The 27121-nt window shown below is 46.7% G+C and overlaps 1 protein-coding gene across 3 annotated transcripts in view; it reads right to left on the reverse strand.

The window, feature by feature from the left end:
- The window catches only part of TMCO3 (transmembrane and coiled-coil domains 3), a 1285122-nt gene that overhangs the window by 470285 nt on the left and 787716 nt on the right, over nucleotides 1–27121 (reverse strand). For all 3 annotated transcript variants that reach the window (XR_011283572.1, XM_069637136.1, XM_069637137.1), the window contains exon 9: nucleotides 16060–16255. Coding sequence is in view for 2 of the 3 variants with exons in the window: in XM_069637136.1 (XP_069493237.1) it covers nucleotides 16060–16255 (196 nt within the window). In the remaining variant the exon portion in view is untranslated. The remainder of the gene's footprint in view (nucleotides 1–16059; nucleotides 16256–27121) is intronic.

A 27121-nucleotide genomic window follows, 5' to 3' on the forward strand; every position in this document is an offset into this window, starting at 1 on the left:
ACCGGGGTGTCCTTCCATTAATGTTTCATGATGACGGGTAATGACAAGTTCCTGCAATTCTTTACTTGGCAGAAATAACCGCTCTTGGAAGTAGGGTAAATCATCCTTAACGGTGTAGTGAGGACCCTTTTGACTCCATTCCAGTAAGGCAGAAGAGTCAAAAAGCTGTTTTACTTGAGCTTGGATGTCCTCAATGGTTTGCAATGAAGTCAAGCCCAGAATTCTTTGTTCCGGTATGATTGGCACAGGTTCTAAACTCGAATTGGGTTCTTCCATGCCTATCCGGGATAAGGCATCTGCCTTACCATTCTTGCAGCCAGGGCGATAGGTAATTACAAAATCAAATTCCGCAAAGAATAAAGCCCATCGGAGTTGTCGCGAAGATTGAGCTTTGGCCGTCTTTAAATACTGCAAATTTCTGTGGTCCGTAATTACGGTGATGGTGTGTCTTGCACCGAGAAGATAGTTACGCCAAGCCTTGAAAGCTGATTTAATAGCCAGTAGTTCTTTGTCAGTAATTGCGTAATTGAGTTCAGGTGGAGAGAATTTTCTGGACCAAAAGGCTACAGGGTGTAGTTGGTTAGTTTCTGGGTCTCTTTGCGACAGGACAGCTCCCATGGCCGAACTGGATGCATCGGTTTCCACGATGTAAGGGAGATCTGGGCGCGGGTGCTTCAATACAGGTGCAGAGGTGAATTTGGTTTTCAGGTCCTGAAAGGCTTGTTCAGCCTCAAGAGTCCATTCAAAGCGTTTATTTTTCTTTAGGAGAGCTGTGATGGGTTGAACAGTTCGAGAAAATTCCGGGATGAACCTTCGATAGAAATTGGCAAAGCCAAGCATGCTTTGCACTCCCTTCACAGAGCTAGGAGATGGCCATTTGAGAATGCCGTCCACTTTCCGCGAGTCCATTCGGATTCCTTGAGGTGTCAGGATGAATCCGAGAAACTCCACTTCTGTGGTATGAAAAACGCATTTTTCGAGCTTGGCAAATAATTTGTGCTAGCGCAATTTCTCAAGAACTGCCCTAACATGGTTTCTGTGATCAGATTCTGAGGAGGAATACACCAGGATGTCGTCAATATAAACGATGACACAAACATCGATAAGTTCCCGAAGAACATCATTCATGAAGTACTGAAAGGCGGCAGGTGCGTTGCACAAACCGAAGGGCATTACTTGATATTCGAAGAGCACAAATTTGGTGCGGAATGCAGTCTTCCACTCGTCGCCCTCTTTTATACGTACCAGGTGGTAAGCTCCTCGGAGATCTAGCTTGGTGTACACACGAGCATCTTTTACTTGGTCGATAAGCTCAGGTATCAGGGGCAAAGGGTAACGATTCTTAATCGTTATCTGATTTAGGGCACGGTAGTCAATACAGGCCCTAAGGTCTCCTTCCTTTTTAGGTATGAAGAACAAAGCGGAAGAGACTGGTGACTTTGATGGGCGAATGAAGCCATTGGCCAGGTATTGATCCAAATACTGGCGCAAATGCAGGTTCTCAGGTTCAGTAAGAGCATAAATCCTACTACAAGGTAGTTGTGCATTGGGTACCAAGTCGATTTGGCAATCGTAAGATCGATGGGGAGGTAAGGTGTTAGCCTGCTCTTTCTGAAAAACGTCTTGGAATTCTTGGTATTCAGATGGTAGCTGTACAGGGGTGGAAGTTACAGAGGCTAGACCCATAGCTGGATTCCTTGGGTAACAGGTTGGTTCACAATCAGGAAAAGTTATCTTCTTTGCTCGCCAGTCTATTCTCGGATTATGTGTTTCTAACCAAGGGATACCAAGAAGTACTTGAAATTGTGGGGCCTTGATCACATCAAACACGATTGCTTCCCGATGTCCGTCCTGACCCACCAGAGTGATTTCAACTGTGGAATGCGTTACAGGCCCTGAGGCTATTTCGGTTCCATCAACTGTAGTAATTACATCTTGGGTTACTTTCGGGCGGAGAGGAAGCTTAATCCTGGAAGCCAATTCACGGTCTATGTAATTTCCAATAGCTCCACTGTCTATGTATGCTTTTATAGCATGCAACTGCTGAGGCTGTTTTGGGTTCACAAGCACCATTGGCATGACAAAATGCGAGGTCAAAGAGTTTGTTTTCAAGCTCGGCAAGCGGACCCCTACGCTTGTCGGGCTAGGTCGTTTCCCGAACCAGGTGTCAATAACTCGTTATCAGTGGCTCCAACCACCTTCTTGGGTGGTTTAACTGGACAACTTTGAAGAAAGTGACCGGAAGTTCCGCAATACAGACAAAGTTGCATTTGTCGCCTTCTCTCTCGTTCCTTCTGCGTTAATGGTCCTTTAACACTGCCAATTTGCATAGGTTCGGAAACGTCAGTACTCTTGGAGTTAACATGGGTCTTGATAGGTACTCTGGTTTCATACTTGAGCCGATCTGCTTTTCTATTTTGAAGTCTGATCAAGTTGAACCACTAAGTCTATGTAGTCTGCGCAGGCCTGGGGTGGATCTATCTGAGCTATAACATCTTTAAGCTCTCCGCACAGGCCTCGATGAAACAATGTGATCCTTTTATTTTCAGGCCATCCAGTTTCCACAACTAGTCTATTAAAGGTGGCGATAAAGGACAAAAGATCCTGATTACCTTGTCGTAAGGATAGCAGTTCGTTGTCAAGGGCCTGTCCCTGCGAGTGTCGAGCGAACAATCTTTCCATGCTGGCCTGGAAGCCCTGGAAATCCCGGAGAATGGGATCATCCTGATTTACCAATGGAATAGACCAATCGGCAGCACAGCCACTGAGGTAAGATAGTATAAAGGCTACTTTGGTCTGGTCGTTGGGGAAGGCCCCGGGCCTGCATAAAAAGTGTAAACGGCATTGGTTCATAAAAACGGCATATTTCTTGGGATCCCCCGCAAAACGTTCCGGCGGGGCCAAAGGCATGTGTCCAGGTAGATTGATTTGTACCGGGTTATTCGAACCCATTGTTGTAGAAATATCCCCGGAAACAGGTAAAGGAGTGTGCTCTGCCTGGCCCTGCAATAACCTTTTGGCCAGATCATCAGTTCTTTCCTTGGATAGGATTAGTTCCCTTCTGAGAGCATTAGTCTCCTGGCGGGCTGAGTGCACTTCTGCCCGTAATTCCCCTAAAATATGGGCCAGCTGATCTGTCTCGGAAGTCTCCATAGCGCCCAGGTGGGAAATTGTGGTAAGGCTTCGCGTTCTGGAACGCTCACCTGGTTCCCACGGAGGCGCGGCGTCGAAGGCGCAGAACTCTGAAGATGGACAGGAAGGGCCCCTCTATTCTGGCTTCCCTGGCTCGTTGGATACCCTCCTGTGCGTGAAAAGGGAGTATTACCAACTGTGGAACAATGCTCAAGCCTCCCACTCCCTTCCAACCCTCCACGATACCTCCTCCACGATTCCCCGTGAAGCCTCACCTTAGGGTTTGGAAGGATGAGCTCTCCATCCTGCTTCTGATGCAGGGGCGCGTTGAAACCCAGTTATTTCACTGGATTGAGGATTGAATGGAGTTCAGGTAAGCTTGACTGTTCAGGTAAGGCGCTGTAAAAGTTCTGTTCAAAAGTTCAAGCTTAATAATAATGTTCGTTGTCTAATTGCAGCAAGCGCTAATGCTTATGTCCTTTTCCCCTTAGCGGCCGGGGTTCGGAGTGCCGGAGATATGGCGCCGACCCGAAGTGAAACAGTTCTGGATGAGCGCTCAGGTAATGTCTTTGCATTCGCTCATTCAATGTCTTTGTCTTTTATCCCCATAGGGGCCGGGGTCCGGGGATGCCAGGAAGCGGCAGGACCCGAAATGCAGTGGGAATAATCCAACAGGTAAGACTTAAAAGGAAACTGAGCTTTCCTTATTCCTTTTCTCCCTCTCACCTTTGTTCTTGTCTTTTTTCCTCTAGGCGCCGGGGCGTAGCTGAATTCGGAAGATCGCTGCTGAAGATGGAAGCGCCTTGCAAAGGTGAGTAAAATGCAGCGCTGCAGTGATCGAAACAAAATGCCTTTAAAATGATGTCTTCCTTTTCAGGGCCGTTGGAGAAATGACTCCGGGATGCAGATTTAGCAGGTAAGGGCTTTTCTTCTCCTATTCTCTTCCTTTCTCCCCTTGCAGGTGTTCCAGGGTGCTGGCAGGCGTGGCTGAAGTCAGGATGCAGGAGCTGACACGGTGAGCGTCCAGCTGCTAGGTGCAGAACAACGTGAAGCACGTGTGGCTGTTCGGGTGGGGTTTAAATAGCCTTGGAAGAAGTTCCTGGTATGTATCCTTCCACCAATCAGGTATGTATCCTTCCCCGACCACACCCGGGTGGTGAAGTAGTCCTACAGGTAAAGTAGTCCCATTCAGGCCTCAAGAGGGCCTGGATGAAGCAGCAAGGTCTGCATCAGGTAAGTGTGCACCCAAGCACTTAAAACACATATCCTCTTCTATGAGTCCAAAGGGCCCCGACTTGGGCCCGCTGAGACTTCCCTGGGGAAAATGATGTCTGCCTCTGGGGTTGCTGGGCCCGGCCTGGCTCCTTGGAGGTAGGCATCATGACACCCTCTGCCGAAATTTTTTTTCCGAAGCAGCTGAAGCTGGATGGAATACAACAATCCACTCGAAACATACCTTCTATCATCTTTAGCCATGTCAGATCTTCCAGGCACAAAGCCTCAAGCCTGTATAGCATGGTCAAACAGAAGCTTTGCTTATATAATGTCAGTATTCCGGTTAGACTATACCCAGAGACTTGGTTGATGCATTTTTGGACCATTAGAGTGCAGGCTATAGCTTTGCGCTTTTTCTCCAGTATGACTGCGGCATAATTGGCTCCGGTGAATAATTCACAGCCCAAATATTTGAATTGTTCTGCGTATTTATGCACATTCCTGCCATAGCCATAGGTAGTTTGGCTACTTGTTTACTAGAGAAATGACACGCATTACTTACCGTAATAGCATTTCTGATGATTGTATCTGCTTAGATTCACATGCTGTGCATATGGTCCGACATCTGGTGGTAACCGCAGAGTATTGCATCTTGTCTTTCGGGGCCCGAACGGGGACGTTGGCATAGGCATGTCTGTAAAACTATCCCTAACGTGACGTGTAGTGTACCCAAAATCCCTCACGTGCCGAGGTCCCTCCGATTGTATTTTTCTGGCATTAGGGAGCCCAAGGCTATTTGTGAGAGTACATGAAGAGAGAAAGTAGCAAGACATCCATGTTCCTTCCACCCTGAGCGGGGAGGTAGGGAGGGTGCATGTGAACCTAAGCAGATACAATCATCAGAAATGCTATTACAGTAAGTAGTGCATGTCTTCTGATGCTTGTTAATCTCCTTAGAATCACATGCTGTGCATAGACTAGCGAGCAGTACCCAGAGTTGGAGGTGGGCTGTGAGAAAGAACAGTAGAGAAAAGATGTCTTAGTACTGCTTGTCCCACCTGAGAATCAGACCTAGAATGAGTGTCTAGGCAATAGTGTTTTGTAAAAGTGTGTACAGAACTCCAGGTTGCCACTTTGCAAATGGACTCTAAGGGAACATTTGCAATGAATGCTATGGAAGCCCCAGTGCCCCGAGTAGAGTGTGCTCTAGGCTTGAAGGGCAGTTCTCTCTTAGCAAGAGCGTAACATAGTGTGATGCATTTGACAATCCACCTTGAAAGAGCTGATTTAGAGACAGGTTCCCCTTCTCTACCAGCTGCCACTGAAACAAAAAATAGTTTGTTTTCCTCAGTGGTTTCATTCTTTCCAGGTTGAACATAACTGCAGTGTGCACATCTATTGTGGTTAGTCTTCTTTCGGCAATGCTAGTGGGATTCTGGAAAAAGGTAGGAAGTTCCATCGATTGGTTCACATGGAAGTTAGAGATGAATTTAGGCGCGAATCTGGGATGCGTGCGCAGAACTACCTTATCCCTGTGGACTGTAACAAAGGGGTCTAGAACCAAAAGGGCCTGTAGTTCACTAACGCTTCTGATAGAAGTGATAGCCACTAGGAAGGCCGTTTTTACAAGTAAGGTCTTTTAGACTTGCTTTATACATTGGCTCAAAGGGAGACCCCATGAGCCTGGTTAAAACCACATTTAGATCCCATCCAGGAGCTGGGTGAGAAATGGGAGGATAAATTCTTTTAACCCCTTCCATAAAGGCCTTAATTACTGGTATCTTCCACCACAAAACCTTTTGTTGTGACGTGGTGTAAGCTGAAAGAGCAGCCAGATGAACCTTCAAGGAATTGAAGACCAACCTTGTGTCCAACAAATGGGTTAGGTATAGTACAATGTGTGTGGGTGAGCAATCGATGGGATTGACGCCCTTGGTATTACACCAGAGAACAAAACGTTTCCATTTGCTGGCATAGCAAAAACGGGTGTCAGGTTTCCTAGCTTCCCTGAGTATGTCCATGCACCTCTGAGGGAGTTGTAGGTGTCCAAACTCTATGACCTCAGGAGCCAGACTGCTAAGTTCAGAGTTTGTGGGCATGGGTGTAGGGTCTCCCCCCTGTCCTGAGACAACATGTTGTACGGGCAGGGTAGTTTTACTGGTGGGGAGAGGGACATTTCCATCAGATGAGCAAACCAGGGTTGGCAGGCCCACATGGGGGCCACCAGTATCATGGTAACTGGTTCCTGGAGCATCTTGTGCACTATCTTGTTGAGAAGGGGAGTCGGGGGGGGGGGGGGGGGGAGCATAGAAAAATTTCCCTGACCATGTTATCCAGAGACTGTTCCCCTTGGAGCAGTTCTGGGGTGCCTGGAGGCGTAGTCTTGGCATTGGGCGTTATGAGTCGCGAACAGGTCGATCTCTGGTAAGCCCCATTCTTCGAAGACGTTGGACACGAGGTCTTCCTGTAGACGCCATTCATATTCTATGGGCAGAGGCAAATCTCTGCTGAGCACATCTGCCAGAAGATTGAGTTCCCCTGGAACATGTTGGGACAACAGAAACATCTTGTGTTTGAGAGCCCATATCCAAATGTTTTGGGACAGCTTGGGTAGCCCTGGAGAGGGAGTGCCCCCCTGTTTTTTCAGGTAATACATGGCTGTAGTGCTGTTTGTTGGAATCAGCATCGTCTTCCCTTGTATTTGCATCTGAAAAGCCATTAATGCCTTGAACACCGCTAATAGCTCCAGTACGTTTATATGGTTGGACGCTACTTGTGGGACCACACTCCATGCGCGGTCTGCTGAAGCGTCTGTCGTGAGTGGCTTCCACTGCAGAGGTGGTGAAGGTTTTCCCCTTCAGAAAGTTTTCCTTTGACCACCGCTGCAGAGAGAGAACGAGGGCTTGCGATACAACTACCAGACCCTCCCATTGTCCGCTGGCCTGACACCACTGGCTGTTGAGCCGCTCTTGCATGGGACGCATGCACAGCCGCGCATGGGGAACCAAGTATATGCATGACGCCATCATCCCTAGCAAACGCATGGCTTTGCGCACTGTCAACTCCCGACTGGCTACATATTGAGGGATCTGAAAAAACATGTTCTGAACCCTCTAATTGGAGGGGGAAGATGAGGCCGTCTTTCGGTCGGATTAGAGCCCCCAGAAATTGTTTTACTTGACTGGGGACTAGACTGGATTTTTTCTCGTTGATGGAGAATACCAGACTGAACAGAAGGTCTACTGTCCTTTGGGTGTTCAAAAAACATGTGTCTTACGAGTCCCCTGTTATGAGCCAGTCGTCGAGGTAAGGGTAAACAGGGACGGATAGTCTGCATCAGTGTGCTGCTGCTACTGCCAGTACCTTGGTAAACACCCTTGGCGCTGAGGCGATGCCGCAGGGAGTACTTTTAATTGGTAATGCCTGTCCTCTATCATGAACCTTAGATATTTCCTGTGCACTGGCAACATTGAAATATGAAAGTATGCATCTTTCATGTCCAATGTTGCCATGTAGTCCCCCTTTTTCAACAGTGGGGTCACCTCCTGTAGTGTTACCATGCAAAACTTTTGAGGTTTTATGAATTTTCTCGCTGGGCGCAGATCTAGCACAGGGCGCATGGTGAGGTCCTTGTTAGGGAGAATTCTCCGTTTAGGCTGAATTTCCTAACCTAGTGAGTCCCCCAGCAGCTTTGCTGGATTTTTGGGGTTTATTTTTTTCTCCTGCCAAGAGTGAGACTCTTTTACCCTCACTCTTGGACATGATTTGAGTGTGTTCCTTTGACTCTAGATGTGTTTAATGGGCTATGGGGTCTTTTACTCCATAGGGCTTCATGTGTTTTTGTGATGTGTGTTACACAGCACCCTTAGTGCAGTAACACAGGGGTGACATAGTGACCCCCCAGTGTAGACTCCATACCGTGGCACTGACTACATGTAAAGTCACCATTGACTTTACTAGTCTTGAATTCTGAACAGAACCAGTACAAACCACCATATTGTGGACGTACTGGCTGGGGCAATTCGATTGCCCCGGGGTCTGTTAGTGGAGGGGGCACGTCTCCGTCCCCCGACCGAGTTTTGGCTGGTGGCAGTGGATATTACTTTTTATATTTAACAGCGAATATTTCTCTATGGGATTTTCCCATTGTTCGAGGCTACTATCATTAATTATTTAATTATGATAGCCTCGAACATACCGCCGGTTTATTTAATTATTATTAATTTCTCTGGTTGGTATTTTTTGCCAGAACTCGGTTCTAAAATGGCGTTTGTGTTCTCTTCTGTGACTCCAACCCAATTCGAGCCCTTTGTTCCACTTTTTGGCGGGCTTCTCCACAGAAACCCTCCAAAGTGGTGCCACTCTGTCTGGGGTACTTAGGAGGGGTGAAGGGGGATTTAGGCACCCTGGACTGAGTTGCCTAGGCAACTCAAGTCGCACTCCGTCCTGATTGGCCCAAGTGGTGAGCCAGCCGGCTCACCACTTAGCATGTTTGAGTGACAGCTAGGCTGAGTGAATGGGGGTTTTCTGCAGAAAAGCAGGGCTTTGGGGACTGGAACTTCAGAAGTCGCCACAGGACCTAAGAATCAGATGAGGGAGAAGCTGAGCCGACCTGCCACGATGACACCACCGGTGGAGCCCTGCTGGACCGTCTCACCAATTTTCCCGACGAAAGAGGAGATCTCCCGCCGAAGAGTCTTCTTCCTTTGACTGGTGGGGATAACCAGTTTCACCGTCTTTTCGCCTTCCCAACGTATCTCGTGGCCGCCTTGCCTGTGCCAAGCACCCCGGCAACCGGGATACCACGTTTTACCACGACCGCGAATTAAAGGGTAATACCTTTAACCGGAAAACTCTGCGGCTGGTTTCTTCCCTGGCAGTGCAACGACCTTCATCTTTCCTCCAAGTCGAGATCTTCTCTTCCCCTGGACGACGACGAGACTTGCACCCGCTGCCAGGAACAACTGCCACCGCTAGAGGATCCTTCCCACTTAAGGTACCGTGTCCCACCCGGCTTCCCTTGCCACTGACTATACGGGGTAGATTTAGCCCCCGGCTTTCGAACCTGGGTTAGCCCGGGACACCCTGGCTAAACTTTTCTGAGCCTCTCTAAACTCTTTTCGAACTCTCTGCAAGACTTTCAAAGCCTAGTGTAACTGTGTGATCTTGGGCGCATTTGTGCTCTGCTCTCTCTAAGAGTGGGCCCAGCCTATGGACTTTGGCTCACAAGTGACTTTTTGCTCTTCTGCCTTGCTAATAGTGTTCCTAAAGCTTAGAGTGGTGTATCTTCCCATATTCTGTCGTTTTCCCTCCCTTCTTCATAAACTTATTGGAGTGCCATCTATAGTTAAGCGCTCACCTGTGTATGGAAATAAGTGGTGTTAACTAAGACTTCTCTGATATGGAACAAGGGTTGTATATATTATAATAGTAACTGTGTTTAGAGTGTTTTACAATAAGAGTGCTGGAGTGTTTCAAACAGTGTGTTTTTAAATAAATAATGATATGCTTCATACCAAAGCTCTGGTCAGTGTTTGCTTGTATTATTGTATCCGAGTGCCTATTGTGTATACTTTGCATACTGCCTAACTCTTCTTGAGGGAAGTCTGACTGCTCAGCCACAGCTACCAGGTACATCTGGGTGGTACAGACTGCTACCAAGTGGGTTTACTGCTAACACCTGTAGTCCTAAAACTTTTGCAGTGTTCCCAAAGGGAACTGCACAGGTTTCTGCCTAACAGTCCTTTTTGGGTACAAGAAAGTACACTGAATAAAAACCCTTGTTTACCTGAATAGGGACGGCTTCTATGGTGTCCTTTCCCAGCAGCGCTTCCATCTCTTGATTCAGGATCTCCAGATGGTCTGGTGAGAGGCGGCGTGAGTGCGGTGGTCTGAATTGTGGAGGTCGGGCGAATTCCACACAGTACCCCTGGCCGACTGCCTTATTGACCCACTGGTCTGAAGTTATCCCCTCCCATGCTGTGAGGAAGGATGTTAAGCGCCCCTGACCGAGGTGACCTGGGAGGGGACTTGGATCTGATGGTCATTTCTGACCAGAGGCTGCAGCTCCTCCAGGATCGGGGCCTCTACCTCTGACATTGCCGCGTGGCTGACCCCTTGGTGGGTAGTATGCAGGGCTTCCTGATGTTTGTCCAGCATTAAAGTTTCCAGTGCCATAGTTGTTCTGACATGCACAGGACTGCCCTCGAAAGGACAGACAAGAATTACCTCCTCTCTGGGGGGGAAGATCTTTGAGTAATTTGTTGCAGGGACCAAGAGTCTCAGGCTCTTTTTTTGGCGGTTTCCAAGGCTGCATAGACCGCCTTTCCAAAGATGTTAGTTTCTTCAATGGGTTTATTGATGAGTGCGGCCTGTGTCTCAGGCTTAAACACTGAGGTACGAAGCCAAGCAGGTAAGTAAGGTTCCCTGGTCCAGAGACCTGCCTGCTGTTTCAGCCGTGTCCAGTGGGTTCTTTATTACATTCTGGTTCACTTGCCTGCCTTCGGCCACAATAGTGAGAAGTTTGGACCTGATGGGCTCTGGGACCTCCTGGAGACCTTCCTGTACTAGGATCCATTGAGCGTCAGCTTAACTCGCCAGCAGCGTAGTGTTATTCGCTATGCGCGTGGTATATGCGGCAGCCGAGGTAACCCGCTTACCTAAGGCATATAACCTCTTGAATTCTCTATCTGGAGGCGCCTCATCCGTAGTAAGGGGTACTCCTGCCCGTTTCCAGGTGGTAGTCGCTACCAGGGAACCGGGGGTGGCGTGCCCCAATTAAAGGGTCCAAAGGAGATGGCCGAAATAGCTTTTCTACTCTTGGGTTCACTGCCTGGGTTTGAGCTGGTGACACCAGGAAGGGGGCCAATCTTCTCTTAATAGAATTAAGGAGGTGAATGGCCTGGCTAGAGGGCGGTTTCTCTTTAAGAATGTCTTCTACAAAGTCCTGCTCAAGCACCGCCTCTTGAGTAGTGATTTGAAAGTGATCTGCTGCCTTCCTTAACATGGCATTGAAGGCCATTTGGTCGTCTACAGGTGAGGCCTGGCGAACCGAGGTGGACGGAGGAGAATCCAAACATCAGTGTCCTGATGATGTTGGGGGAGCGTCCACGGGTCTGTTCCCCACTTGGTGTGTTTCTTCCCAATTGTCCGTGGCATCCGCCTGGTCCTCTTTGTAGCCCTGCAGGAAGGAAGGCTATTCATCTTCATTGTAAATGTGCTGATAAGTATGCATTTGAATGATGTCTTCATGATGGACGGGGACCAAGGGCTGATCCTCTTGTAACTGTGAAGCAGATTTAAGATTATGCTCTCCACAAGATTTTTTCGGGGAAGGATGTTCAGAAAAATAAATAATTTTCTCAAGACGATCCATGCACCCTTCAAATTTCTCCCTTGTCCACTTAGAGGCACTAGAAGGGCCTACGGGTGGAAAAACGTCATCTTCCGCCCCTTGACGAGGAAATTTGTCACTCAGGGTGTTGGAAAGAGGCTCTTGACTGTCCTTGTAGTTATCGCGAGAATCGGGGCACCATGGCGTATCTATAGATTTGTCCGCGGCGTGCCATGTTTTTCGAGGGAACAGGTATAAGCCGAACCGCCAAAGTAATTCTAGCGATACTGTGTGAGATTTCTGCCGAATCGGCGTGAGATACTGGTTCCGAAGGTCTATCGGTAGATTTACCGCCTACCGCGGCGTTAGAGGAACTAGCGGTATGTTTTTCGCCTTGAGGCCTAGTTGTTTTTTGGACAACCTAGCTTTTCGGGACCGCCGGAGCATCGAAATTCCGCGCTTCGATGTGTAAACTTGATTTAGGGGTAGCGCCATTTCTTTTTTGGAGTGCCCAGTCGTCAAACGCTGCTGCGGATGCGGGGAAGGCTTTGGATCTGAACGATCCGAGGAATCGGCCAAAATGTTCTACTTCCCTGCTGCCGCTTTCACCTTTTTCGACGTACCGGTCGAAATAGGTGGAGGGGTTGTGCGTTTAGTGTAATGTCTTTGTACGCCCCTGTCGCCGGGTGTTGTCCCTGAAGAGAGACCAGTCAGACCTTGAAGGGTCGGGGACGGGCGTGGTGGACCTAGAAGTGTCCGCCTCAAGGTCTATCACATCCGCAACGGATGTTTGGTCATCGGAGGTGCCCCGGTCTCTTTCGGCGGATGTGGCGGTGGGGGAAGAGGGTTCCGCACGCGACATACCGTACATGGCCCACAGCTTTACACAGCGCTCCTTAAGGGTCTTAGGCCAAAGGAGTTTACAAGCCGCACACCGCTTCTCGTCATGATCTAAGGGGAGACAGGAGTTGCACGTCCTGTGCTCGTCCTTCCACGGTTATCTGACCCTACACTTAGGGCAGAACCTAAAAGGAGTCCTTTCTATAGCAAAAGGGATAGATGACCAGACCTAGAGGGTAAAGAGGGGGAAAGAGGAAAGACAACGGAAATATGGCCTCCCTGACCCCACTCTCCCTACTGTAAAGGCCGGCCAGAGGGCCCGGCCACGTGGATGCTTCAGCCGCCGGATCTTAGGCGCCGAAATCCACTGCCGTAGACAAGTCCCCCGCAGTCTTCGCCGAAGTTGTTCTTGCCGTCGAAATGACTTAAGGGGTAATAACTGACAAGTCGGTTTAGGATAAACAAGGTCTCTTATGTATGAGCTCCGCTCTAGGGCGACTAGTTATCTGGGCGGTAAAAAACAATCTGAGGGACCTGGGCGTGTGAGGGATTTTGGGTACACTACAAGTCAAGTTAGGGATAGTGTTACAGACACGCCTATGCTGATGTCCCCTTTCGGTCCCCGAAAGACAAGATGCAATACTCTGCGGTTACCACTGGATGTCGGACCATATGCACAGCATGTGATTCTAAGCAGATTAACGAGCATCAGAAGTATTATTTTGGTCGTACTATAGTTTATTTTTAAGCCATGGTCTTCAGAATAATTCTCAATCAAGTTCAATGATCTTTTAATCCATAATATGTGCGGTCACAAACAACCAAGTCATCTGAGTATGCCAGACAGAATACTTTTTCGCCAGCCACTCTAGGGAGACAAGCATTAAGCTTACTCAGGAAGTCAGGAAGATCGACCATATACATATTGAAGAGGTGAGGTGCCAGCGCGGAGCCCTGTTTTACTCCTATGTGTTACTATAGGCTGCGTGGTGACACCCCCACTGTTCATTCTTAGCTGGATAGAGGTTCCCTCATAAAGGCGTCTCACCATAGTCAACAGGGACTCTGGGCAGCCATATTCCTTCATCTTGGTCCAGAGTTTTCCCCCCTGTCAATGGTTTCAAAAGCGGCTTCAAAGTCAATCATAGCCACATACAGTAGGGGATTTTCTTTAGTTTTGGCTTCCCTTATGAGTAAGTCCATAAGGCGCAGACACTGCACCGTGCCAGTTACCCTCCCAACACCCATCTGGAACATACCAAGCAGATCGCTACTGTTGGTCCACTTATCAAGTAACTCCAAAATGAGGGAGGCGAATATCTTGCCTGTTACAGCCAGCATCGCCAGTAGTCTAAATTTATTTGGGGATTTTCTACAGCCTTTCTCATATATTGGTACCAGAATTGCTCTACGCCAGGTTTGTGGTATAATTCCTTCCCTGCATACTTTTGTATACAAAATCTTCAATAACTCTGCCCAGAATTCTGGCACCCCCTTCAATACCGCATTCAAGAGCCCATTGGGTCCCAGTGCCCTGGACTCTTAGTCACCCAATTTTTGTTTCAATGTCTTCTAGGTCAAAGTTAAATCTGAATACTACTGACGGGTGTTGGTCCTCCTTTTCCTTAGGCTTGGTTGTCTAAACTGTCTGCATTTTATCACAGAATACAGACATTGCCATTGTGCATTCCGACCCGGCTGCAGCCATCCCTTAACCCAGGTCCTATACTTGTTTTTCACCCGTCTTATCACTATCCTGAATGGGTAGCCCATTTTTCCTTGCAAGTCTAATTTCCTTTCTCATGGCTATTTTTTTTTCCCTTATGGTTTTGTCATATTGATGGTGTGTATCAGATTTAGTAAGCCAGGTATGATAGCCCTTTTGGGTGGCCAGATTCCTCATATTTTCACTAATCCAGGCCTCGATTTCAGCTGCTGTGAGGTGTTCTATTAAACTGGAGATGTTTAAACATTGTCTACAGTCAAACCCTTTCGTTTTCACCAGGTTTTCCTGCGGCCAGCTGATCCTATTGCCGGCTATATTTACATCAAGATCTTTAAGCATGCCTGCCTCTTCCCTTAAGAGTCAAAGTGAGAATAGCATGATCACTTAATTCATTTGTATTTACTTCAAAGTGGCTGACCTGCCCAATCATGTCCTCATTACCATAGAGGTAATCAAGCCTGGCAGTCTTCTGGCCACTCTTACAAGTGTCTTGTGCAGGTTTGTCACCCAACACCCTACCATTCAACAGAAAACACTACCAATCCCCCAGTGCATCTGACCACAATGTCCCCTTGACGGAGCTATGTTTACTGCCTGTTTCTGCCAGGCGGCTCACAGAAGCGGTTTCAGGTAACTCTGCTTCACAAGTGCAGCAGGCATTTAGATCCCATCCCATAATAATCTGGCCCCCTCTATCCAAGCACATTGATGCACATATGATTTCTTCCACCAAGTCTATGATAGTGGGTGTGTGTCATACCGGGGGGGTCATAAACATTTATAACAGTCATGGAAGTACTTGCATTGGGGAAACGGACTCTTACAGCTAGCACATGAGGGGAGCTTTTCTCAGATATTATACATGTAGTTTGTAGCTTGTTTCTTACTCCGAAAACAAGCCTCCCATACGGTCGACCTCTGTTTTTTTCTCAGCTTTCCTTTGAAATATTTGTTAGCTGCCGATCTGCAATTCGGCTTACAGCCAACATTCCTGCAACAGTAGTATGTCATGTTTCACCAGCAGGACCCGCAAACCTTTTTTTGACAACATGTGTGTGAAACCACAAGTTTTTAAAGCCCCCAGCACCCAATTTCAGTTTACTTCCACCGGTTTTTGTGCACTATTTTGGATCACCCAGGTTAACACATTCATTATGTTTTCTTGGAAGGCATTGGGGCTGTACCTTGTGCTTATATTGCTGGCGGGTACCTTTAGCATTTCCTACAAGTTCACAGTGGGGGGGAATTCACTGATGCCATTGAGCAAAGTGTTTCTATTACTGCATCTAGCTCGAAGCCCATTCATAATATTTGGATTTGTACAGTATCACTAAGTTGGCAGTTTCAAGTGAGATACAATAAATTCTACTACATGTTTGCTTGGCATTTTTGATAGGCTCGCTTAACGCAAAGTCTGTTGTATCTAGGATTCTCAAAGGCAGGATTTTGCATGTCCAGTTTAGAAATACTGATCTGTTAATGTGCGTGTTTGGTTTCATGTCTGTCTGCTTGATGCACTTTGTGATGAACGTTGGCTCTTTACTGACCTCTTTGCCCACTACTAGTGGATTTCCAAGAAATTACATACATTATCTGTTGGGTGACATGCCTTTAGCAAAAGGTTCATGATTCTACAGGCCAAACAGATTATTTCCCATGTCAATAAATGTACTTGTTTCCTAGTTAGGTTAGAACACGTTTTAATATTTAACTTCTATGACCCGCAGGTGTAACTTGTTTGTCTTCACTTGAATGCACATATAATGCTGGAGACAACACATATAAAAGGAAAGTTTCTTGTTTAAAAAGTTACCGTCAAAATGAGAAAGACGAATGCTGATATTCCCAAAACAAGGATTTCTTTATTCCCTTTGCTCTCCATATGCAGCTTGCGATAATAGGGTCCAATCAGGTATGTCTTCAAACCAATACAGATAAGTAAAGCAGCTGCTAAAGAGAATACGATTTGACCTATCAGTGCCATTATTCTCAGGAATTCCAAGCCGACACTAGAAAAGAAAAAGGACATTTTGCACCTTGGTGTTAGCTGAACCTCTGCTTTTTTTAAATTTTCCATGCACTTTCAACATTTTCACATTGGCTTTTAAATAAAGTTGTGGGAAAGCAAACAGACGTTACATAATGTGATTCTGATTAGATAAGAGTGTGAATCTCCAAAGTAGATGTATTAATGATTGAAAATCTTTTTATATTTGAGAGGATTTACCCTGCTCTGTCTGCACGTCAGGGCAGAGAGAAAGCCCACAATCAAAAATGAAGGAAAAATGACTGAAGCCAGGGAGCGGGACATGACAACCAGCTATAAACAAAGCCTAGCAATGCAACTGGCATTGATTTTTTAACATTCAGGATTGTTGGAAATATAGTGAGTCAATCAAACAATCCAGAGCTTTGGACAATTAACACCTAGAAACAGACGTGCATGCAGAGCTAAGGTTACTTTTAGTCAGCAAGCATCAAAACAGCAAAGCTTCCGTGCATCCTCCCACTATTTCCTCTAATCTAAATCCTCCTTGCCCGTTTCAGGTCTCTAGGGCTCCTGGTGACTATGCAAAGGATTATGGTGCATGGTACCAATACCAGTAACACAACATATTTAATGTAGAGTTTTTTTAATGACTTTTTGCATTGAATTGAGCATTTGTAATTCCCTTTTTCAGAGTAATTTCTGAAGTCTAGCAAGGTTCCTTTTCAGATTTTAAAGCCCCCTCACCCTTCTGTAGCCCCACACAAATTCGAAAAATATCTGAGGTTTTTAAAAAAATAATTTTCAACATATTTGGACTGTTTCTCAACTCTCCCACTATGCACATTAAACAGTATTTCATATGAAACTAAGAAAGAATCTACAGGTTTTATTACAAGGAAGTGCACTGTAGAAAACAATGTTGTTGCTTAAGAGTTTTAAATAGATTAAACAGTAATTCTAGCAACCTACCAGGACAGCTGTCAACAAAAATACATTGATTTAAGGTCTGACAAAAACAAAGAATGATGCATTGGCAATGCAGTCGACCAACAACAGAATCCAGAGTACTTTATGAAGTATTGCAGCAAGCGCAAATCCATTATTGGGTGCTTTAAAATCCTAGTGTAGGGTAATCAAGGCACATGCAAACTTATGGTGTCGGAGGAGGACATGAAGGGGGAGAAGTATAGTCAAACAGTAGTGACATGAAAGACAACGTTTATGTTACATGCAATGTTAGAAGTACCAATAGCAGGTTATTACTGGCCATGGATTCATAAGGATAGAAGTATACCACTGTATTTTCTTTACTGCAGAGGACAGGGAGTTCCAAGGAGGTGGGCAAGTCAGGAGTGTGACTGATCAGAAGTGAGACATACAATGTTAATGGGATTTATACTGAGCTCCACTGATATTTGCATGGCATTTTCAAGTGCTCTGGTGGATCTGAAAGAGGGTTTTGAGTGAACTCTGACAAAATGACAGCTGCTGTAGGAATACAGTGATGGGTAGTGACTAAAGATCCTACTCAGCCGCATACAACTACTAAACCAGCAGTGATTCCAATTAGAATCGTGAAACAAGGCACAGTATGAATGATATACCTTCCTCCGCCTCTTATGGTGCTGCAGTACAAGGGCATGCTATGCTCTTCCGCACAGAAGCATCCAAAACAGCAATAGTACTGTATTACCAAAACAAAATAAATGTCCAATCAAGGTTGCATAAAAATACAAAAGTTACTAACCTGTAACTCTTTTTCCCCAGCGTGGGTCTTACATGGATTCACATCATATGCTATGAATATTCCCTGTCGTCAGGCTGGGAATCCTCGGTGATAGAAAGCAGTATAGTTTTAAGCTAAATACTGCTTGTCGCTTACATAGCCTATGACTGTTGTTTTGGGTCATAGAGAGACAATGACATAAGTCTTCCTTCGCTCCAACCCTAATGGCCATTTTTAGATTTGGTTGCGCACGTAAAGTAGGAACCAAGAAGAGCCACAGTGGTGAAGGAGGGAGGGTTTGCATGGGAATCCATGAAAGACCCACACTGGAGAACAATAGTTACAGGTCAGTAACATGTACCTTCTGCAGCACGGGGTCTTACGTGGATTCACATGGCATGAATACGATTACACATCAGTGCACATACACAACCATGGGAGGTGGCAAGGCTCAACAGAAGCAATTCACTTAACCTCAGAAAAGACTCTTCTTATGCGAACAGGTTGAAAAGCACCCCTTGGTCGACACAAGACTGTTTTATGGCTCATTTCTTCATTTTTCAGGTCGCCCAACGAAAAGACATTTTTTCAGCCAATTTTAGGCGGCCTGCAAAAAGTGAAAAAATCCCCTTGCCTTGCCCCCCTACCACCACCCTCTCTGGACAGATGACTTCTAAATCAAGTGGTTCCACCACCCCGAACCACCCTTCTTCACCAGTCGTTGCCTCCCTTCCCACCTCAAGAAACCCAGTTCCCAAAAACATACAGACACGCAACCCACACACTCACACAAACACACACACACACACTCATACCACCACCTACCTGTTATCCTGTGTCCGTCAGCCCCTGGGTGCAGAGATGGAGCCAAGTACCCCCCACCTCAAGCATCTCGCCCATATTGCCTATATGTTGGGAACCAGAGTGTGAGACACGTGCAGTACCAATGACAATACTGATACCAAGGAGAATCCTGGAGGCAAGATTACCAATGAGAAAGCCATACCTGCATATGAGACAGTATGATGGCTATTTGAATAAAATCCCAGAAGAAACAGGACAAATGAGTGAAAGCAGATTGGTGACATCACACGAAGCCAGACTGACGCACATGGAAGAGGTGCAGAGATAAGGCAGAGAAATGTAGATATTCTATAAGGCATCAAGAAAGTATCAAAGATAAGTGACATCTCGGGCTCGAGATGAAGAAATGTATGCTACACAAACGAAGATAAAGATATTTTACACAAGTACAGATGCAAGGAAACGCAAGCAGATGAAGTATTCTTGAGGCTAGCTTTGTAGTGAATAGATTGCGGCATGCGCCAACGTAAACATATATCGGAGTACAGTAAAGAATGGATGTTTCCACTACGTTTTGTAGCAGAGCTGGACCAAGGAAAGAAGGCCTTTTCAAGTGTGTCACAGTTGAAAAGCAATGAAATTACAGAAGTGAATCTCAGAAGGGTGAGGCTGGATGAGCACCAAGAAGCCAAGGCCGGTCAGGGCTGGGATGATCAGAGATTAGTCAATCATGTGAAAGAAAAACTCCTGTTTAGAAGACATGAACGAAAACAAGGAAGACATCAGAGGTTCATTAAAAAATAGTACTTTAAATGCAACAGAACTCAAATGTGCGGTCTTCAGTCACGTGGAGGAATGAAGCTGGACAAACGTGATGAACCACACCTACGCAGGGAGGCAGAGCGTGCCTCTACTCCCCTGAATTCTCCACAGCAAACAACATTTCCAAGGCCAAGTTCAAAGCCTTAATTGACATGTAAACCACTGAGGTGACGATATGCTAATTGGTGGGAATCTATGGTTATGACCAGCTCACCAGCACCTGGAAGTCCAGCCTGCGTGCTGCTAACGTAGGTGGAAAAGTACTGACGGATGTAAGAGTGCCAACCAATTGTAAGGGGGCGCGTAATTAAGGGCCTACAGTTTGTGTAATCAATTGGATGTCATGTATTTAGTGACATTCATAGTGATCTGTTTGAGGGGAGGGCTTAGTTGCCCCACCTGATATTAAAGAGCCTATCACTTTCTTAGACTAGTATGGAACGTATACCTAGATGTTCCCTCTAAGCCTATCACATTTGCCACTAGGTTTTTGTAGTTTGCCACATAGGATGAGGTTAGCAAATAATTAGGTTGACATCAGCTATGACGAGTTTTTACTATAACTATGATGTTTTTTATGAAACGCATTGAGACCATGCTGTGAGACGAGCACTGATGTCTGTTGTACTCCGCATTTTAGATCATTGAAATTAAAACAGTCAACTTTTGCCAACTTCCTCAGTCGTTTCGATTATTGATGTTTGAGTAACTTCTGCATCCCCATTCATCTCATAGTATTGCTACCTCGTCTTAAAGGGCTGGGTTGGCTGTCCCGGTTCAGGGGTATGACAGTTCGATTTAGAAAGGCCGCTCTGGGCAGTTACAGAGCAGTCTTTCTAAATCAATCTTTTTTTGAATCGGGGAAAAATAATACTACATTTTGACCAGAAACCTATGAGACTCCTGCCTGGAATTCCTGTTGACACAGTAGAACCTCGTGAAGGTGTGAGTAGACATCCACGTAGCATCCCTGCAGATATCCAGCAGAGGAACGCCAGAGAGGAATGCAGTAGTCGAAGCGATGGCTCTGGTGGAATGGTCACTCGGCCAGCCTGGCAATGGTCTGCTCGCCAATTGATGGCAATGCACGATACAGCCGGAGAGACACCTGGAGATGAAAGCCTTTGATAGGGCCTTTCCATGCCCCACAGGTCCAAAGTTGACGAAAAGATAAGAAGTCTTTTGAAAATCTTTAGTGCGTGCCACATAGAATTTAAAGGCAAGCGACACATCCAGTGAGTGCAAAGACCTCTCAGCAGGCATAGAAGTGTTTTTCGAAGAAGACTGGCAAAACCAAAGGTTCATTTGTTTAGATGAAAGTTAGATGGACCTTTGACATAAAAGATGGCCGAGTTCGTAGAACCATCTTGGACAGGTGGAAAGACAAATATGGAGGCTTACAAGATAGAGGCCAGATTTCTCCAACACGCCTGGCCGAAGTGAACGCTACTAGGAAGGCGATCTTCCACGAGAGGCAATCAGTTTGGACAGGACCACATTCAACTCTCACGCCGGGGCAGGAGCCTTCACTGGGGGGAATGTTCTGAAGAGGCCAGGATGGTTTTTTCACAGTTCATCCTAACATATTATTGGACTTGCCACTTTCTTTCCACCACAACCTTCTACCGCACTGCAGTACTTCAATGATCTTATCCTGGTCCACTAACCTGCCAGGACTAACCACTAATAGTCCCTTTCCTGGTATACTCGCCTGCCAGATAAAACTTCCACCACTACTACAAGTACTCTGTGGTGAGGTTTGCTTCAAACTTTCCACACTTATATCCTCATTGTGGAAAGTTAATTTAAAAAAAAAAACAGCTTCTTGAAAAGGTCTTGGACTTTCAAAAACAACAACAGGGTTCACAATCTCTTCCAAACAGGTAATATAAACATTGACATTGTTTTTCCCACTACAAGGAGGGCTTTTCTCATGGCACTTCTGAGTGCCTTCTACACCACCAATTAGCTGCTGGCAAGGTTTCTTTTTCAGGAATCCCAAATTAAGAAAGCTGTATCCCCTTTTATTTATAATTGTCTTTCTTTGGCCTAGGCATTGCTGGTTATCTTCCCTTTCAGGTAATCACCCTTCGCTTTTTTCCAATATTGCCCCCTCTATACTTTGGCAATGGTGGTTACAATATTGTTTCACTTGTTCTCTCAAACATGAGAGTAAGGCAAAAAATGCTTTAGTTCAAAAGTTCAGTATTCAAAAGAGTTGCTTTGAGCCAGCGGTCTAGTGCAGAGCGCCCTTGTGTTACCTATCGAAGGACAACTCACTGTTGGATACGCAGCTGCTTTAGCCTCTTCTTTTGTCTGGACCGTTTGGGCGTCTGACAGCTGCAGTCTCACTCCTGTTGCTCACGCCTCCTGGGAAGATATCCTTCTTTGCTCCTCGCATACTCCGGTGAACACCACCCACCAGAGTAGTAGATCAAACTCGGATAGCTTCTCTATCCTGAGGGACAGCTAGTCGCAGCACAGCTTCTCGCTGCGTGTTCTCTGCATTCAGGATTACAGACGCCTGTGACTGTCTCTTCACTGCGTTCCCCTAACAACAAGTGATGGGTCTGGCGTCTTTTTCCTTCTGCTGCTCCCAATGCTTCTTTTTAATGGCCTGGACCTCAAGGGGCTTTCAATATTCAGAAGTCCTGCTCAGGAGTGGGTTATCATAACCACTAGGATGCAGACTACAGTTCTGCATCTCTGAGCCCCTCTTCCTCTTATCAGTACACAGAGAAGTATGGGACTTGAAGTCCCTAATGTTCATATTCCTTTTTAAAGTTATTGTCTCAGGAGGATAGTGTGAGAAACCCGACTGTATTCTCCCGAGCAGGCCTCAAGATTACCTTATTCAGGTGGCCAGGAAAGGGGCGATGCCCTCAGACCCCAACTCTAGGGGTGGACGAGCGAGAGAGGATCACCTGGATGGGGGTGTGCAGGGTCATGGTCGGGAAAATAACCCAGGTGAGACGCAGTATTATACCGAAGAGGAAGATGAGACGGACGGAGTCCATAAGGCCTTTGGAGGTTATTCCATCTCTGCCTCCCTTCCTGTCACTGCATCTCTCCTGCCCACATCCAACAAACCCTCCATTTATAAATCTCCTCCTAGGATCCCGAACCCCTGTACATTCAGAAACCACCCTAATACTCCCATTCATTCTCCTTCTAGTCCCTCTGATTGTTATTTCACACACTCCCAATCTGCTCAAACAAAACACTAATGTTCCCACAATCCAGTTGCTTCACAAACCCTACCAAATTCACCCTTCCGAAATCTCCTAGCCCCCTACGACGAAAGCTATAATCCCATACTATACCTCTTCCTCTCTATATCCCGTAGGATACTCGAACACACTAACTCCCCACCTTTCCGACATCAACACCTTCGCACTACACGAAAGACAACAGACTAGTTCTAGAGCGGTTTACCTAACATGTCCCAACCTAAGGGTCAGGCAAAGTCAGGCAATTGACCAAAATCACACACCAGACAGCCCTTTCCTTTCCCCACAGGGATAAAAGGTGGAGCAAGAGTACAATACGAGCAAGGCAGGCCGCACAAAGTGAGGGCTAACACAGTACGGCAGTTCAAGAGGAGGCGAAAGACAGCGAATACCGAGAGGGTGACAAGGAGAGACGTGACCTTACCCTTTCCGATCCAGGCCCATGAAACCTCTGCAATCAGAAACATAAGACCGCAAACAAAGGCCAGCGAGTGTTGCAGCAGATTTCTACAGTTCACAAGATCCTCCCCTGCTGATTACCAAGCTGGCGAGAGACGCTTGTCTCGGTGGTACCAACCCTGACTCAAAGGAGAAGAAAGCCAAGCAGTTAATCACAGTCGGTGAGTCAAAGGGAGAGTCGATAAGAAACCGAACTGTATTGGAAGAAAAGTAGCAAGAGTTGATTTGTACTTTAAAAAGGAACTATTGAGAAAAGATGGTGAAAAACCATAACCGGGGCATCCGGCACCAGGTGGCTGCTCACGCAGAAAACTCTGGGCGATTACCCAATGATAAGAGACTACCGTAACCAGAAGGCCTTGGGAAGAGGCGAAGAAAGGTCAAATTGGTCATACAGGTGTCCTGTAAAATCCTCTGTACCATCTAAAGTCTTTGACCGACTGATGATTGTGAAAGAAAGGTAATTGAATCCTGCATGGTGAAAACTAGTACATGAACTGTTTGTTAAAAGTTGGTAGGAGTGAACCCGGCGGAGGGATGCTCATGAGACAGGCTAAAGTCTAAAGTCCCATAGTGAACTGACTGTAGAAGTTGGCGAGAGTCAGCCCAGCAGAGGGAAGCAGATACCCAGAATAGCGCGTTAAGCAAAGAGAACTCGACCAGTTGCCAAGAGTGAACCGGCAAAGGGAAGCCAACAATCAGGGGCGAAGCCTGAAGAATTGTTTATAAAGACATTAAGACTTGTGAAAGTAAGAAGCACTGAAAGACCAGGGGAAGTGAATGGTCCCCCTTGTCAAGTGGGTCTGAGCCCAGTCGTGTGAGATTCAGGGGTGAAAAGTCCTCACCCAAAGTACATTGAGAAAGGAACTTTGTTTGTTGAATACATCAGACACTCTAAGGCAAGAGACTTTTTACTGAAAGGAGACTTATCCATCGAAGAACCCGATTGCTGGAACGGAACGGTTAGCTTGTGCTCAGAAAGCATGGGCGTGTGCTGTGCTCCAAGGTCCCACCTTGTCCCGTGCTGAAAACATGGGGAAGGGAGACCCTTGGCAATCACATCCTGACTTATTTGTGAACACTTATTTATTTATTGAACCCTTATCACACACTCTTTTTGTAATTAGTTGTAAGGAATTGGCAATAGGTTTTTCTTGGTTTAGGGCCTTACATTTTGACACAACGCCACAAGGACTGCCTTATTTTTCATGTGATGGTCGACGCTTGCTCCCATCTCAGATTTAGGTTTATATTATCGGTTTTTCCACCCTGCATTTACAGTTTAATAAACACCCTTGAACTGTGATCACTTGTGTCTATCTTTACTGTTGCCACCATGAGTCCCTTACAATAGCTCAGGGGCATCGCACTCGCCTTGGAAGCAAGACGATGCAGAGCAACACAAGTTCAATCCCCAGGTCAGTGCTTGGAAACCTCTGGGTATTAAGCACTTTATAAATAACCAATTACAACTTGCTTTGGTGATTTATAAGATATATATATTTAGGAAAAGTTCTAAAAGGAATTAATGATGGTTTCTTGCTTTCACAATTCAAACATAATACTGCAGAATTGTGACAGTCAAAAGTAGTATTAATTCCTTGCATTTTACATATTTTAATTCCCTGTTCACCATAGAGGTTTTCATACTTTGTCTTGGGGAAAACTGGGGGAGGAAGCCTTACTTTGATAACAATCAATCAGATATTTAGGCATTAGGAAACCTTTACTCTTACCATCTGATCCACCAGGCTAATACCACCCCCAGGGTCATGTAGTTGTCGCCTTCCCCAGGCCACATGGGAGGAGACTTTAGGCTGGAATTCTGTGTGGATTCTGCAGGATTCATCACACTGGCACCACATTTATGTTTGTAGCATCCAAGTGTAGACATTGTCCTGGCCTTGGCTAGAATCTTCTTGCAATCCAACAGCAGTGAGAAATGCCCGCATTCTAAGGCTGCAGAAGCCAGGCTGACAGGTTAAGACACACTGGGTCGTGGTGCAGGATTGCCCCTACTTCCCTTGATAGCAGGTCTGGAATGCTGGACCCACTGACTGGTGAAAGTCTGGGTACCCGATCTGTCTGGGCCATGCCGGTGCAATGTGGATCACCTTGCAGTGGTATAGTTTGCGTGTTTGATCACACGTAGGAGCAGCAGAATTGGTGGGAATGTGTAAATGAATAGCCCTTCTCACGTGAACAAGGAATCGTCCGCCCAGACTCCTTGCATGAGGGTACCTGTGGAAAAGCGCTGGCACTTGGTATTGGCTGTTGTCGCAAACAGGTCGATCTGAGGCTGGCCCCACTCGCCGAAGATCCGAGAAACTTGAGTTTTCTGGAGCTCCCGCACGTGGCAGGTCCGCAGCGACTAGCTGAGAGATTCCGCTATAGTGTTTTTAACGCCTGCCAGGTGGAACAGGACTAGAAACATGTGGTGGGCAATGGCCCAGGGCCACAGGTTCTATGTGCCCACGGAGAGGACGGTCAACCTCATCCTGCCCTTGCTTCTTGTTTATTACATGGTGGTTGTGTTGTCTGTGAAGACCCTGACCACCTTTCCCAAAAGCTGAGGCTTGAAAGACTTGAAAGACCAGAAAACTGCCTGTAGTTCCAGTACACTGATTTGCAATCCCTTCTCCTCCGGGAGCCATAGGTTTCTTGCATACAGTAGGCCCATGTGGGTGCCCCAACCTTCCAGTTAGGCATCATTCGTGACCATCTCCTGATGCGCAGGGGTCCTAAAGGGAGCTCTCTGCGAGATGTGAGGGCGAGTAGATCACCAGTGTAGGGCTTGGCGGGAAGCTTAATTGAGGGCTATCCCGTCGTTCCATGAGCCAGAGATCTGCTTCCACCTGGCGTCTAGGAACTCCTGAAGTGGTCTCTCATGTGCAGTCTGCAATGAGGAACCAGATGGATGCACGGGGACATCATCCCAAACAGGGATTTGATGGACCCAACTGTAGCAACGTTGGTCGACAACAGCCGTTGGACTTTTCCTGGGATGGTCCCTATCCTTTGGATAGTTTATAGAGAATCCCAGAGAGGTTAGAGTGTGGACCGTCTCTGCTTTAGGTCATGCCGCCAGGGCCTGAGAACAAGGCCGGACCAGCCAATCGTCCAGGTAAGGTTAGACATACACTCCCTTGCGGCGAAGGAACACTGCCACTGGGGCCAAGCACTTGGTGAAAACCCTTGGGCTGATTTGAGGCCAAAGGGCAGCTCCTTGAACTGTTAGTGCCTTACTTGGACGATAAGCCCAAGGAATTTCCTATGTTTTGGATGAATGGGGTTGTGGAAAAATACATCTTCCAGAACTTGAGTCGCTAGGAAATCTCCCTTTTCCAGCTGGCTGAGCACGTGCTGTCAAGTGACCATCTTGAATTTTTGGGATTTCAGGAATTTGTTGAGGTGTCGTAAGTATAGGATGGGTCTCCACCAGCCTGGACTTCTTGCGAACCAGAAAGCATCTTGAGTATACTCCGGAGCCCTGAGGAGCAGAGAACAGGTTCTATTGCCCCCTTTTTCAGCATAGCCTGAACTTCCTTGAGAACTTGGGTGCAGTGCTGCTCCTCTATTGTCACGGGAGGAACGCAGTGGCCTTTGTCCAGGAATTCCAGAGTGTGACCTTGCTCGATGTTGAGCACCCATTTGGCTGTGTAGATGTTGCGCCACTTGTCGACAAATTGCGATAGCCGGCCTCCCACTGGGGGTGCTGAAGTTAGGGCTCGGTACCTGGGCGTGGTCAGGCTTCCTTCAGCGTCTGTGTCCCGGCAGCTTGCGGACAACAATGCTGGGCACCCTATATGCAGGGCTGGGAACGGCCTATATAAGTTTGCTGCGT

Source organism: Ambystoma mexicanum, chromosome 7p, assembly GCF_040938575.1.
Source record: "Ambystoma mexicanum isolate Mex_15411 chromosome 7p, UKY_AmexF1_1, whole genome shotgun sequence".
Taxonomy (NCBI): Eukaryota; Metazoa; Chordata; class Amphibia; order Caudata; family Ambystomatidae; genus Ambystoma; species Ambystoma mexicanum.